Raw genomic sequence first — 17,733 nt, 5'->3', positions numbered from 1 at the left:
AGGTAAAATTCCCACACCCTTTATCTTATTCACCGTCTTCCGTTATCCCTTTTAATTTTTTATTTTCAACATATTCCTGATTTTGGTATTTTGCAGGTGATGTGTGTCCAGTACTGGCCTCCTTCGAAAGACAAGGACGAGAACTACGGAGGAATCCATATAGGAGTAGCGCAGGAAGAGGAACTCGCTAACTTCCACATCCGGACCTTCAGGCTTTACAAAAAGGAGGGAGATGTGAGTACACTTTTATCTTATACTGATAATAATGTGAAATGCGATATCTGAACATGTTCTGCAAATACTTGTTGACTAATACTTGTACTTATTTTTTTTGAATAATTGATAGCGCTTTTAAATTTATCCTATAAACTCCTCCCCAGTCTATAATTCAATACTGCAGAATCGATTGTATTTAAGCATAATACATAATTTTGATATGTTTTAAAGATGAATGATAAATATGAAGAATGTTTGCACAGTAAGAGTGGTATGTCGTTCAATTCTCTATGCCTACGCCTACGTTGAAGTAGCGGGATGGTTAGTAAGTTGGTTAGTTAGTTAATTAGTGTATTGTATATACAATCACTTGTAACATGCGGAGAACTTGTGATTTACAGTCCGCGTAACACACCGTGGAAAGTGTAAATTCGCCACAATATCCACGTTACACCATATTTGGCTGACTGGCATGATATAGTATCATTCGCGATACAAAAAACATCCCTAAAACACTATATTTAACCCCTGTTAAGGGTGGTGAATGATAAACCTTAAATAACGCAAACCATCTTCCTCCGAATACTCATGAAATGGTTCCTATCATCGACCCATTAAAATACGCATTTACCATAAAATCTTATGAAAAACTAGCTTTACCCGGCGCGCGATGTTGTGGATCAGTCTGGTTAAATAGGAGAGAACGAAAGAAAGCACAAATTCCTAATACGTTACATTTCACAAAGTGATGTCCACCACACCATTCTGATGATGTCGATGTACCATGTGTCGATACACCAGTGCGATACCTGATGTGTCGATACACCAGTCTGATGATGTCGGTAACGACGAAACCCGGTCGCTGGTCAAATAAAAAAAAGTGGAAAAGCTAAAAATATTGGTTTTAATCTTATAATAAATTTCACAAAGTTTAACTGGCAGTACACAATGAAGTCCTAGTACCAAACCTAATAACAATTTTTTAAACATCTCAATATAGATAAAAAAGAATATATAAATCTGGGCATTTACAAGGCTTACGACCAATAATGGGTAGATTAGGTGAATGTTACACGTGTATAAAGTTATCACTCAAACAAGCCTATGGCAGTCGTAAGCCCTGTAAATACCCAGACTTCAATATTCTTATTTATCTTTGTTTAGATGTCAAAAATAATGTGAATGAAATGTTGTATATGCAATAATTCACTAATATTTTTTAACAAATGCTTCTACAGTGTATTTTAACTATCAATTTTTAATAATTTTTATATTGGAATTGCACTAATAATTTGTCTTGCTTGTAGCCTATTCATTTTACTTCTCTGCGCCTACATTTGCACTGAGTAAAGAATACTTAAAATTAAATATATAAATTAATTAATTAAGTATTTTTTTAAGAACTACAATATAAAGCGCTAGTTTGTTCAACTACATTTTGAGTGCCCAAACACTTGTTCACAAATCTGAATTATCTTCAATTATGAAAGTTGTTTTTCATATTATTTTTTGACATCTCATCAAAGATGAAGAAGAATATGGAAGTCTGGGTATTTACGGGGCTGACAACGTGTAACATTCACCAATTCTACCCATTATTGACAACCACACTACTCAAATTCAAATTATTAATTTAAAAAAATATTATTCTATCAATAACTCATAAATTCTCTATCATTCTGTCATTTACTCTACATTCTGTGAAAGTTATAAAAATCGTAATTCTATAATAATGAAATATTAATTAATTGAAAAAAATATTTTGAAAACAACACTTCTATATGCTTGATCATTTCAATTAAATTGTCAATAATTCTTTATCATAACTGAAGAAGACGTAATATGGAAGTCTGGGTTACGGGGCTTACGACCGTCATAGGCTGGTATAAATGATCACTTTTGACACGTCTAAAGTGATCATTTTATATATACATATATATATATATATATATATATAAATACATATGTTTATATTTAAATATATATATACATCAGTGGCGGTACTTCCCTAGAAGCCCAAAAGCCCTAACAACTCCAAATAAAAATGACTAAATCTAGACCAAATGATTAAAAATACATAATTTATGTATGACTGTTTTTAAATTATCACGCTCTTATATGATTATTAAACACTATGCATGCCATTATATGGTGATGGTACTTATTGGTGATGGTTGATATCTGAGGAAGATATTTTACTATAGTGAACATTTTCTTTATTTAAAGGTGATGGCTATACCTTACAAAAGTTACATGTATGCATATTTTTACAATGATTACAATACATTGTTTATATTTATAATACTTTCTGAGTGCTTACTATACTGGGAATGATGAGGTGAAGAAATTATAGGTGCATCATATATTCACGAATGTAAAAAATAATGGGCTTGCCTTACTGGTAAACCCTAGGCACGCCACTGATATACATATAAACCAATTTTAGAAACGTTGTTCTTGAATCACTAAAATTTAACTAGAAACATATTTGACGGTTTAAACCAGCCTATGACGGTTGTAAGCCCCGTAAATGCCCAGAGTTCCATATTCTTCTTCATCTACGTTGAGATGTCATAAAATCAATTTGTTTACATAAAAAACACATTTTATGAAACATAAAAGCATAAAACTGTTTTTTTTTTTTTAAATTGATTTATTTGAGTTATGGTGCGATATTAGGAGCTCGTTTCGTTAGAGCGTATCTGTGGTTATACTCAAAACTTGTGTAACAAATGAGACTTAGACTTTCCATTCATTCCTCTCCATTTCCTTTGTGCTCCCGCTATTTTAGGGAAAACAAAGGGAACGATCCCGCTCGAGTGTGTGGAGGAGGAACCTAAGTGTTTCTATTTACAGGATAGGAATTGCTCTATTCTTCTGTGACGTAGGGGCAATAAATATCCTGCGTCCCTGGGATTTCCCGAGGGAATTTAGGGACGGGCTTAAAAATTGGTCATTCTGTCTCTTTCTCGAGGGATGGATAAATATCTTCCGACTACACGCGATAGTGCAGAGAGCACTTCTGAACTGCGTTCACAAATCTGGGTCTCTCCATTTAGGAATTGTTTTACATTTTTGACATGATAAAGAAGAATATAAAAGTCTGGGTATTTCCAAGGCTAATCACCTGTCATCGGCTGTCTGGGTATCCGTAATAGGCTGGGTTAGTGATCACTTTACATACTACATGCGTTTTCCGCTGTATTTCCAACTACATTCCATAAAAAAAAATCATTTTAAACTAATAAAATTTATATATAAAATAAAAATGTAACACTATTTTAAAATCAAGAAAAAATCACTATATTTATAGGGATTTTTAAGCAAAGTTACGTTTTAATTATAAAATAAAAAAATCACAAAGTTAGTACTTCAAATATAAACAATAATTAAATTCATTTATTTTAAATGAATCATAATGTCATCCTGTTATCCCTACTTATAAGATTTTATTTACAAAATTATTTTTATAAATCTGTTTTTCTCAACTAAGAGCTATTTTTACATTGCAATATGTCGACATAGATGAATAAGGATATAAAATTGTGGGTATTTACAGGGCTAACAACCTGTCATAGGCTAGTTCAGTAATCACTTTACACACGTGTAACATTCACCATTCTTCTACCCATGATATCATACAAATGAAGTCATACAAATGTGATCAATCTTAATCGTTTAATGATTAAGTTCACAACATCCATCTATGATTGGATTTTGAAAACTTTTATTAAACGGACACCCTATTATTTAAATGTATGCAAAGTTTTTATATGACCCGACTACAATCAGTGTTAAACGCTGCAGTGCGACTGATTTTTGGAATTTCTTAATTCAGTCACATCATCCCACTACTTCGCCAACGGCACTGGGTACGCTTTCCCGAAAGGATAAAATAAACACTGTCTACTCGTGTATAAAACAATACATAATATGGTACATGAAAAAGCAGTGTAACCCAGAAGATTTAGTTGATAGACGTCTCACGCTTTGATCAGTTTCAACTACTATGGGTAAAATGATCTTACCAGCTCGCAAGAATTTGAGTAGTGTGGTTGTTGTACTTATCAATCATTTCCTTATGTCCTTCTTCACGTCTGAAAAAATTAAAACGGAAAAAAATTACTTTTAAGCATATTTTTGTAGAAGATAAAAACGAAATCCTTTGATAGCATTTTCGATCGTCGTTTTCCTGTTCGTTTTGAACACCAGTTTACGCACACTGGGTACGGAAGTAGTAAAAGATTTACACTAGTTTAGTACTCATCACTCATTTCCTTATGTCCTTTTCCACGTTCCGATAAGATCAAACAGCCTGCAGGTCCATGAAAGGGAGTGGACACATAAAGCCCCATCAAAGCCGTTTGACTGTCGCGTTGTCACTCGCCACGGTGACAAAGCGCCCCATAACGGTGGACAAGAGAACGTCCCAACCCTTGCTAGGGGTCTGTCCGCCCTCGAAAGTAATTGCCAATAAAACCCCTTTTATAATAATATTTCTAGAACGGCTCCCAAAGTGTAAAGGCGTGTAAACACTACCGATGGAAACAGACTTCTCGAATCAAGTTTGTCGATCAGAGTCAGAAGGAGAACGAGGGTGAAAGTTGGGTTGTAAATCATTTCTGTCACGGTGGGTGACGTGACAGGCGATTTCGATCTTGAGTTTATAGAAAAATAATATTTTGAATATATATGTTTTTTTAAAAACATATTTATATGTTGTGGTATGGTAACATAACACCCTCCTTATCATTCATCGTTCACTTTGTGTAATACCACTTAAAATAACTGAATCATAAAAAAATGTAAAAATATTTTTTGTATTTTATATTGACACTATAATTCTAGTTCTACTTCTTATAATATAAATTGTACTCTTGCGTGTGTGTGTGTGTGTGTATTTATATATATATACAAAATTATATTTCAAGAGAAAAGATTGAAGAAAGGAAAAAAACAGAAATAAAGGTTTGAGGACGGGATATTCTTAATTTTCTAGTATATTAACATTCCCTAACATTAAACGTAATTGATTTTTTTTCTTAAAACATTGATTTTGTATTGAAAAAATAAGTTTTTCTTCGAAATAAATTAAAGTAAAACGTACTCGCTACGCACCACATTACGAACGTAGAAAAAATAAATATCAAATAATCAAAATAATATCAAATTAATTTATTTCTACCAAGTAAACGAATTTCTTTCCATTTTCAACTCAAATTAATTTAGGTAATAAAATAACATCGTCCACTGGTTTGAAGGTAAAAACTCATTAAATAACTTTTATATGGCTCTGAGATAACGAGATTTCAAAACATTTTTCTTTGAATTAATATTTCATTTTTATATAATTACGATTTTAATAATTTTTAAAGAATGTAGAGTAAATGAGAGAATAACAGAGAATTTATAAGTGATTGACAATTTAATTGAAATTATGAAGAATGTGAAAGTGAGGATTTCAAAATATTTTATCAATTAATTAATATATCATTTTTGTACAGTTACGATTTTTATCATTTTCACAGAATGTAGAATAAGTGACAGATTGATAAAGATTGACAAGATTGATAAAGACATAGAAAGGAGAGTGAATGCTGGGAACAGAGTGAATGGTGCACTAAAATCAGTTTTAGCAAATAAAAATCTATCAGCGGAAGCTAAACTGGCAGTACACAATGGAGTTCTGGTTCCAACCCTTATGTATGGAAGCGAAGCATGGAGTTGGCAAAAGAAGGATGAAAGCAGACTGAATGTAGTCGAAACGCGATCCCTCAGACGAATGTGTGGCAAAACGATGTTTGATAGATGTTCGAATGATGAAATAAGGAAAGAATGTAAGGCTGAGATAACCATTATCGATAAAATTAAGAAAGGTGTGTTGAGATGGTTTGGACATGTGGAGCGTATGAGTGAAGAAATAACGGTTAAACAAATTTATGAGGCGAATGTAGTTGGAAAAAGAAGCAGAGGATGACCGAGGAAAATTTGGCACAATCGGGTATGTCAAATACATAAAAGCGGTCGGGTCAGGAGTCGTAATAATCGTCGGGTATGTATGAGGAGATGCATGAATGTAGAAGAGGCAAAGAATGTTTGCAAAGACAGAGTGGTGTGGCGTTTGATTCTCTCTGCCTACCCCTGCGGGGAAGCGGCGTGATGGTTAGTTATGATAAAGAATTATTGATTGAAATGATCAAGCATATAGAAGTGTTGTTTTCAAAATATTTTTTTCAATTAATTTGTATTTCATTATTATAGAATTACGATTTTTATAACTTTCACAGAATGTAGAGTAAATGACAGAATGATAGAGAATTTATGAGTTATTGATAGAATAATATTTTTTAAATTAATAATTTGAATTTGAGTAGTGTGGTTGTCAATAATGGGTAGAATTGGTGAATGTTACACGTGTGTAAAGTGATCACTTAAGCCAGCCTATGACGGTCGTCAGCCCCGTAAATGCCCAGACTTCCATATTCTTCTTCATCTTTGATGAGAGGTCAAAAAATAATATGAAAATAACTCCTGTAATTGTAGATAATCCAGATTTTGTGAACAAGTATTTGGACACACTCAAAATGTTGTAAATAAATTATCTGGTCAAATTATGTCCACCTCCGCAGTGTAATGGTCAGCACTCTCGGCTACCGTTTTGGAGGTCCCGGGTTCGATTCCCAAGGGGGGTAAAATAAATATAAGTGATTTTTTCACTGTAATATTTATTTAATATTACCCTGGACTGGTACCTGAAGCGGAGGGCTGATCGCCTTTCCTTCATGTGTAAACGATCAAGATAACACTGCGTTTATATGACGCAGTGCCCTATGCACCATTGGGTGCGGATAAGGGTTTTTATTAATAATAAAAATGAAAATGGTATTTTCTGGCGTTTCTCATGTGTGTGATTATAATCCAGGATTCGGATCTCACATACTAATATAAGAGTTTCTGCTTAATAAAAAAGCTTCTTTACATCTCACCAATAGATGTCTCTTGTGAAGTTCTAGTGATTCAAGAACAAGGTTTCTAAATTGGTTCACATAATAAATATTTCATTTTCATATAATTACGATTTTTATTATTTTTTACAAAATTTCGATTAAATGTGTGAATAATACTGAATCAATAAGGTATTAACATCCACATATAGAGAAGAATATTGATGTCTGGATTTAAAAATATTTTTACCATTAATTTTTTGTTTTTGTTTTCATATAATGACCATTTTTATTATTTTACGTTAAAAAATTAAAACATAATTTAAAATTTTTATGAAGCTTATAATTTGACAATTTTGTTTATTCCAAACATTTTGAGTGTCAACAATGATTTGGACGCTCCTCAAATATTATAATGAATATTTCTTGAATGTTTTTCGCAGATACTTTGTGGCACATTTTATAAACTTTATAAAATAAAACAACTTTGTTTTAATCTTTTTTTATTGGTCCACTTTTTCCAACCGGTTTCGTCATCCTTAGGGTTTGTGTACTAATTCTCAAACATTATTAACAAATTAGTATGATAAGTATTTTGTTTTTTAATCAATTAACCTATTTTTTTTTTCTTTATTTTAAATTCTTTTGCATTACATAGCATAAATTCAAATACAAAAAAATTAATAAAATATAAAAATGAATACAAAAAAATCCCACAAAGGCATGGCCTGTGTGTGGGTATACAAAATAAATAGTCATAGTACAAGGTATAAGGGTATAGGTTTCTAAGTAGAATTAGTTAATACCAAATACAAAAAACTTCATATAAAAAATTAAAAAAAACTTGACACTCAGTAAACAATTTTTATTTTAAATAAAAATTAAAAACTTAACAAATATTACAAAGATCTCATATAAAGGCTTAATGTAGGAGAGTGTGAAGATAAAAGTTTCTTTAAAAGTATGGAAATTGTTGTCATCGACCAAAAACAAGATTCATTGCCTATTTCTCCTTTCCAGAAAGTCGTGGAAGAGCGCTTCATCCTCCAGTTCCACTACACCCAGTGGCACTCCCACACGTGTCCCTTCTCCAACGCCATCCTGGAGTTCAGGAGACGCGTGCGAGCGGTCGTAGGGCATCGCCTCATGAGCACTACGGATAGTGGCCCGATGGTCGTTCATTGCAAGTAAGTGACACGTCATACCGCCCTTGTAAACATGCTGCCATATCGCTCACTCCTTTCAAGAACGTCATAAATCAAAAATCGTCAATTTTTAACTGTGCTTGTTTTCGGAATGCCCAGATAATGTACTAAATCCCAGCAAAAGAGGCATATTTTTAACTTAATATTTACCCGCCACAGGGCAGAAAAGTTGTTTGTGTTTTTTAAATATACTAAATATTTTTCAAATGGAGAAAAAAACCTTCAGGCTTTACCTAAAAAGGTCTGTTGCACAGTAAAAAGTTCAATAAGTGGCTTGATATTTATTTTTAATACATTGTGTTATATTTTTTAACTTTAAAAAAGTTCTCCTGAAAATAAAGTTTTTTTTTTATTTATGACGTTTTTGAAAGAAGTGAGCGATATCGACAACTTCTTATTCTTATTAAGCCTTCTGTCTTCCTGTCCTGGATATAGGCCTCTTCTGTATCCATACATTTCTTCCGGTCGGTTTGCTGTTTGCAGCTAGTTTTTACCTCCCACAGCGTCTATATCGTCAGATCATCTTTTTTGAGGTCTTCTCTTTTATTCTCCCAAGGTCTCAATAGCAAAAAAATTGGGGTCCATCTTCTGTCTTGTAACATGTCCCGCCCATTGGCACGTAAATCTTCCCACGCGATCCATGATATCCGCTATTTTGGTTCTGTTCCTAATTCCTTTATTTCTAATTTTATCACTGTGTGTATATATACATCTATTTAAAAAATTAGGAAGTAAAACAAAAGATAAGCCAGACAAATGTGCGGCAAAACCATGTGTGATAGATGTTTGAATTGTGATATAAGGAAGGAATGCAAGGCTTAGATAAGCATTATCGATATTTGTAAACGGTGTGTCGCGAGGGTTTGGAAATGTGGAACGAACGAGTCAAGAAAGAATAGTAAAACAAATTTGACTATCTTTTCGGGGAGCGGTGTGATAGTTAGTTAAGTAAGTTAGACTTTTGAAGTGAAATTTAGCCGCCCATAACAAGGGATTGTTCTACTATGTTAGGTTTATTGTTTAAATACAATTTTTTTGCCAGTTTGTATTTTTACCTGCTGATAAGAACATCCGCAGTTCTTTAATCAATAACTTCCAAAGTGGTCTTATATTGTACAAGTGTTTTAGTTTTAAGTATCGAAGTTTTAAATTAGGGGGTAGTAATTTATATTTAAATATATATAATAATAATAATAATAATAAACCCTTATCCGCACCCCAATGGTGCATAGGGCACTGCGTCATATAAACGCAGTGTTATCTTGATCGTTTACACATGAAGGAAAGGTGATCAGCGCTCCGCTTCTGGTACCAGTCCAGGGTAATATTGAATAAATATGACAGTGAAAAAATCACTTATATTTATTTTACCCCCCTTGGGAATCGAACCCGGGACCTCCGGAACGGTAGCCGAGCGTGCTGACCATTACACTACGGAGGCGGACATAATATAAATGGACAAATATTTATATATATTTATATATGTATATATATATATATATATATATATATATATATATATATATATATATATATATATATATATATATATATATATATATATATATATATATATATATATATATATATATATATATATATATATATATATATATATATATATATATATATATATATATATATATATATATATATATATATATATATATATATATATATATATATATATATATATATATATATATATATATATATATATATATATATATATATATATATATATATATATATATATATATATATATATATATATATATATATATATATATATATATATATATATATATATATATATATATATATATATATATATATATATATATATATATATATATACTAGCACATTTGAAAAATCTTATAAAACTTCAATGTTGTTATAACATGGGTGCATTTTAGTTCTGTATTTCATTATGTTGAAAATAATCGTTAACGCCTTTTATCAGACGTACGCTAATGAAAATTTATTCTATCGTTATCTGAACAGTTTTCTGTTTGCAGTACACCCCTGTTATTTAATCCTTAACCAACAACCTTGTAAACTGAATTGTCGTCTTTGGGATTTATTTGAAATTGGCAATTTTTGCATGAAGTAGACGCTTGGCCGTTAAATTTATTCCAAGATTTGTAGCAAATCACGATAAATTCCCTTCAAAAGCCCTTTAAATAATTCATTTCAAAGCGTCCGTCCGTCTGCGAGTTACTCGAGCTTTAAAGTTTGTCGTCCAAAAAACTAATATTGGGTTCTCTACACCAGTGCTCTACAACCTTTTCTCACCTACGACACACTAAAATCCTTCCTAGTATTCCGCGGCACACCAAAAGCTAAAGTACATAGACCATCGAAAATTTATTTCATTCATTTTCATTCAAGCCCTTATCCGCACCCAATGGTGAATAGGGCAGTGCATCATATAAACGCTGTGTTATCTTGATCGTTAACACATGAAGGAAAGGTGATTACCCTTCCGCTTCCGGTACCATTCCAAGGTAATATTGAATAAATATAAGAGTGGAAAAATCACTAATATTTATTTGACCCCCCCATGGGAATCGAACCCGGGACCTCCAGTACGGTAGCTGAAAGTACCGACCATTACACTACGGAGGTGGAAAATTTATTTAATTGTAGTAATTATTACCCACCTCCGTAGTGTAATGGTCGGCACGTTCAGCTACCGTTCTGGAAGTCCCGGGTTCGAGTACCAGGGGGGGGATCAAATAAATATTTATGATTTTTCAGTCTAATATTTATTCAATACTACCCTAGCCTGGTACCCGAAGCGAAGGGCTAATCACCTTTCCTTCATGTGTTAACCAACAAGATAACACTACGTTTATATGATGCAGTGCCCTATTCACCATTGGGATGCGGATAAGAGTTGAGAGATAGAGAGAGAATTATTATATCCTACATTTTGAAAAACAGACAATATTATGAAAAAAAATTGTCATCGTGTACTAAATACATTCTTTTTTGACATCTCATCAAAGATGAAGAAGAATATGGTCTGGGCATATACGGGACTGACGACCGTCATAGGCAGGTTTAAGTGGTCACTTTAAACAGGTGTAACATTCACCAATTCTACCCATTTTTGACAACCACACTACTCAAATTCTTGGAAGTTCTGTATATATGAACCAATTTTCTTGAGTCACTAGAACTTCACTAGAGACATCTAAGTGATCACTATGCCGAAACCATCCTATGACGGTCGTCAGCCCCGAATGCCCAGACTTCCATATTCTTCTTCATCTTTGATGATATGTTAAAAAAATAATATGAAAATAACTCCTGTAATTGGAGATAATCCAGATTTTGTGAACACACTGAAAATGTTGTGTATTAAATACATAATGAAAAATTGTTAAATGTCAAATACATTGAATTTGATCGCGACACACCTATATGTGCCGTGTGCCGTGTGCCGTGTGCCACGGCACACGGCACAATGGTTGCGGACCACTGTTCTAGACTTCAAAAAACTTTCGGAGCTAATCTTTGAATTCCCTTTCCAGCAGTTCGTGCAAAATTTGCCTCGTTGAATGAAAATTCGAGTGAAAAAAAGGCTTCATAAATTATTTTGTAATTTGAGGCAAACATATTTTTTCCCGACCTGAGGTTCGTGTCTACACTGAAGTTTCCAGAATACCTTGGTCGACGAAGTTGCTGGTAGAAAATATGTTTTTTTCAGTGACAGTATTGATATAGGCAGTAGCGTGCATTTCATATAGGCACATAAGCAGTGCTTCAAATATAAATGAAAATATATATGAAAATAAAATGGATGTAAGAGAATTAACAGGGCGTACGACCTGTCTTAGACTGGTTTAAATGATCGCTTTAAATACGTGTAACATTCACCGTTCTATCTATAATCATTTTTCAAATTTTGGATGTAGTACATATATATATATATATATATATATATATATATATATATATATATATATATATATATATATATATATATATATATATATATATATATATATATATATATATATATATATATATATATATATATATATATATATATATATATATATATATATATATATATATATATATATATATATATATATATATTTATAAATTTGTATATATGTATATATATTTATATATATATATATATATATATATATATATATGTATACATATATATATATATATATATATATATATATATATATATATATATATATATATATATATATATATATATATATATATATATATATATATATATATATATATATATATATATATATATGTGTGTACTACATCCGAAATTTGAAAAGTGATTATAGATATATTTATATAAATATATTATTTTTATATTATTTTTTATTTAGCAGAGACCTTCATGAAATGTACACAAGATTCTTTTGAGGATCTTAGCAGGATTTTTTTACATGCTGAAAAACGCCTGTTTTTTTTACCTAGATCTTAATTTATTTGTGAACAATTATTTACACACACTCAAAATTTTGTGATAAAAAAAAATGCATTTCCATATTTTTCCATGCATTTCCTATCGCTTTAACATTCATCCAATATTTTGTTATAAACTTCCCTATTATTTTTTTCCCACACTCGAATATATCCTCGTATTATTCCGTGTATTTAGGGACAACCTTTTCCACCATTCCATATTTTGTTCACACACCATACATGTACATATGGTAAATGATAAATATTCATTACGTTGGGCAAAATTGTCCATTTTCTAAAATGAATTTTTAATCTCGGAAAATCCCGACGGCTTCCATACAAGGAAGTCCTTTATCCTTATGCTTAGTTTTCTGATTTGTCTCTTTTTTTAGCTATTTTTAGAAGCACTTTTAGTATTCATTTCCTCTACTTTTAAATTCTATTTTTTATACGTTTGACCTCCGTCACTGTCCGTTGTTGTAGTGAGTAAAATTCTATTTCTTTCTAAAAATATATAAATAAATATGGTCATCGAGTCAGCTTTGGTAAAAAAGGGTGAAATTCAAGAGGAAAGTTTGTAATTCTGACAAGTTCTAAAATTACATTTTTCTGACATCTCAACAAGTTTCGAGAATAACAACTTCTGTAGTTCTCAAAACTAGTCGTGTTTACATTAATGAACTCAAAAAGTGGTATTATACAAGTACTTTATTTTTATATTTAAATGAAGTCACGGCATGGCATGGAATGATCTTACTCCAGTGGTAGAAACGATGAATGTGAGATGATCTTTACAGAATCTATGACAGGTCGTAAGCCCTGTAAATGTCCAGATTTTATTATTTTTCTTCATCTATGTATGTTGAAATGTCAAAAATGTAAAAGTTTGTTTTTTCACCTGCAGTTCTCAAAACTAGTCAAGTTTACATTACAACATTTTGACTGTGTCCAAATATTTGTTCACAAATCTGTATTAACTCCAATTACAGGAGTTATTTTTCATATTATTTTTTGGTATATCATCAAAGATGAAGAAGAAAATGGAAGTTTACTAGTTCATATATATAGAACTTCAAAGAATTAGAGTAGTGTTGTTGTCAATAATGGGTTAAATTGGTGAATGTTACACGTGTGCAAATGCCCAAAAATGAAAATGATATTTTCTGGCGTTTCTTATGTGTGTGATTATAATCCAGGATTTGGACCTCACATACTACTAAAAGAGTTTCTGCTCAATAAAAGGCTTCTTTTCATCTCACCAATAGATGTCTCTAGTGAAGTTCTAGTGATTCAAGAACAATGTTTCAAAATTGGTTCAAATATATAGAACATCCAAGAATTTGAGTAGAGTGGTTGTCAATAACGGGTAGAATTGGTGAATGTTACACATGTGTAAAGTGAACACTTAAACCAGCCTATGACGGTCGTCAGTCCCGTAAATGCTCAGATTTCCATATTCTTCTTCATCTTTGATGAGATGTAAAAACATAACATGTGTTTACATTACACTATCCATTGGACCACAACCGACAAATAAAAATGTTTTATTTTTTGTGTATTTTAATCATCGCGTAATACCATAAAGTAAATATCGTATCAATAAATAATTCATCGCCATTTACGGTCTCATTTTCAGAGATTTCGTTGATGCATGGTCAAGAATATGAAAAATGAATTGCGAAATTATTATGCGCGACGTTCGTCTCTCGCGCGATTCCAGACTGCTATCTCCCTTAAGTAGTGTTTCCTTGTAAAGGAGATGGAAGTCTAAGGGAGGGATTTAAAGTTTTTTCAGTTAAGAAGTGCGAGAGAACTCGATAAGGGTAGAAACAAATCTCTATGACGTGTTTTTCGCCATTTTGGCTTCACTTGACCATTTATTGCCGAAAATTTTGCAATAATTTTTCTAAACGAGTGTTTATTTTTACATTTTTTACATCTCAATATATCGTAGTCATACAGGAGAAAGTGACCAAGTGCATTTTTTTTACAAAAACGTGATCGTTGACTATTTGATATCTTACTAGCTTAATATTGCCCTGAAAAAATCCAAAAGCAATTTTAAACTTGTAAGTATAATACATTGACTTGTTAAAAATGACAAACTGCATTGATTTTTATTTTTTTGAAAAGCAAATGTGTTAGTTAAAAAATTTTACGTTGTGTTAGTTGGTCACTTTCTCCTGTACGACTGCGATATATATTAATGAATATGGAAGACTGGGTATTTACTGGGCTTATGACCTGCTATAGGCTGGTTACGAGATCTCTTTACCCACGTGCAATATTCACCATTCTACCCATGATTGACAACCACACTAGTAATTTTTTTGGAATTCCTAGATATAAGTATGATTTATCTCATGACACAGTAAATATGAGTTCACAAGAGCCATCTATATTGGATTGAGAAAGCTTTTATTTAGAAGACTCTTTTTTTTGGATACATGCAAGATCTTTACCCCAGATTATTTTCACATACGAGGAGATGCCTGAAAACATGATTGTATTTTTTTGCAGCTTACAATTTGACGAAATTATTTTATTGTCAATCTTATTCATTTATGTTGAGAAGTTAAATACTAACTTACATACATTTTTGTAAATCCTACATAAATCATAAATTTAGTGACTCAAAGCTGCATAAAGTTTTTAAAATCATATTTTCAGGCATCTTCCAGTATGTAAAATAATCCGCTTAGGATCTTGCAAACATCAAAATAAAAGACTCTCTGTTAATTAAAAACTTTCTCAAACAATAGATGGCTCCCGTGAAATAATACATTTTTGATTTATGACGTTCTTGAAAGGAGTGAGCGATGTATTGATTAAACTCGTAACACAGTATACGCGAGTTCACAATAGCCATCTGTGGTGGAATGGGAGCAACCACGCTACTTAATTTGTAAAGATTTCTTGATTTTTCTCATTCGCACACTGTTTCATCCGAACACTTTTTAATTATATGTGTGTGTATATTATGTATACACACACACACATATAATTATGGTTTTACTGTATGTATATGTATATATATATATGTATATATATATATATATATATATATATATATATATATATATATATATATATATATATATATATATATATATATATATATATATATATATATATATATATATATATATATATATATATATAATATATACAAACGCTTAAGTCATTTTCACAATTATTTAATATTCAACTCACATTAATGTACCCACAAGGACGTCTGCGCATTTCAGCTTAATATCCTAAAACGCAAAACGTTTCTAGCGTAATTTTCCCAGTAATATAACCTGTTTATAATGTTCTTTTCCCATTATGTGTTGCTATTAGCTGCCAGGTGGTCCATTTATACCAGAGATGGCGAACCTGTTCAACAAAGAGGTCAAATTTCGGTATTTTTTTAGAACTAGCTTTAGGGACACTAAGTCAGTGGCGTCACTTCGAAAGTGGGAGGGAAATGTTAACAACTTTTTTTAAAGCACTCACCGCATTCTTGAATCAGGGAACCGATCATGACGACATTTGCTTTTTCCCTTTAAAAAAAACTATTGCGCACCCTTATTGTACGAAAAAATTGATTGAAATCGGTTAGTTATATTATTTTGAGAAATAAAAATACTTTGTTTTTTATAATTGATATTTGAAGCACTAACTTTGTGATTTTTCATTTTATAATTAAAATGTAACTTTGTTTTAAAATCGCTATAAATATTTTATTATAACTTAATTATAATGTCTAACCGCTTCTTTATCAAGACTGATTAATACTTAAACTCTATCCACTAAACAATAATCAAAATATTTCCCTAACCGTCAAATATTTTGAATATAGTGTAGTAGATTTAGTATTAATCAGTCCTGATAAAGAAGCGGTTAGCTTTGAAACCGGTAGACATTATAATTAAGTTATAATAAAATATTTATAGTGATTTTAAAACAAAGTTGCATTTTAACTATGTTTTTTGATCCACTCACATTTTTATTAGAAACCAACTATGACATAAATTAAACCCTGAAGAGGGCGACAAGTTGTTGCTGAAACTAGTTGGTTTCTAATAAAAATGCGAGAGGATCAAAACATAAAGTATTTTTATTTCTCAAAATAATATATCAATATGATCCACAAAGTTAATGCTTTCAATATTCAAAACGAAATCGGTTAGTCCTAAAGAAAGCTCAAAAGGCATCTTTGAGCTTTTGCATCGGTTTGTTTTGCATCGCACACACTTTTTACTAACATACTCCACTCGTCACCCCTATAATGATAGACGACGTTTTATTTTTCATTTATTCATATATTTTTTATCTATCATTATCATCATCATCCTATTTTCTGTATAAGCGCCCATGAGGTAATCATTTACGAAAATTGCGCTATGTAAATTATAAATTAACATTATTATTATAACCAACTTACCAAACGCAGCTTCACCGCAGAGGTAGGCAGAGAGAAAAGAGTAACACATTAATCTGTTTTAGCTAACAATCTTCGCCTCTTCCACATTTATGCATATCTGCCGATTATTTCCACTCTTGACCTGACCTCAGAACTGAGACCATTTATGAGGCGAATATCTGATAAGACTGTAAATAAATAAATAATAACACTAAAATTTAGGTATTTTATTGTTTTTTTGTAGTCGTTTTTGTTTTGTTTTCTTTAAAATTGCGAAGTATCATTTTAATATCATCGACATATTGAAGTATCTAGTCATTCCTGCCAGTCACTGAAATAACTTCATTTAATGCCGGCCGTCCGGTGCTGATAGACTTTCCCCCCATTTCTGAACAAATCGCTCACTCCTTTCAACAACGTCATATGTCAGAAATCGTCAATTCTCGTTTGTGCATGTTTTCGGAATGCCCAAGAAATGTACTATATTCCAGCAAAAGCGGCATA

General features: G+C 31.5%; 1 protein-coding gene across 1 annotated transcript in view; it reads left to right on the top strand.

Annotated features, from left to right (window-relative positions):
• LOC148299291 (receptor-type tyrosine-protein phosphatase T-like) overlaps positions 1 to 17,733 on the top strand; it is a gene marked incomplete at its 3' end in the record, with an annotated part of 67,197 nt that overhangs the window by 23,615 nt on the left and 25,849 nt on the right. Inside the window, exons 5-6 of the mRNA XM_088276229.1 lie at positions 97 to 234; positions 8,181 to 8,347. Coding sequence (XP_088132355.1) covers positions 97 to 234; positions 8,181 to 8,347 — 305 coding nt within the window. The remainder of the gene's footprint in view (positions 1 to 96; positions 235 to 8,180; positions 8,348 to 17,733) is intronic.

The sequence above is a fragment of the Brachycentrus maculatus genome, unplaced genomic scaffold, assembly GCF_059751285.1.
Source record: "Brachycentrus maculatus isolate JH-2025_06_01 unplaced genomic scaffold, ASM5975128v1 h1tg001202l, whole genome shotgun sequence".
NCBI classification, from domain to species: domain Eukaryota; kingdom Metazoa; phylum Arthropoda; class Insecta; order Trichoptera; family Brachycentridae; genus Brachycentrus; species Brachycentrus maculatus.
This window is presented reverse-complemented; position numbering and strand designations above follow the sequence as displayed.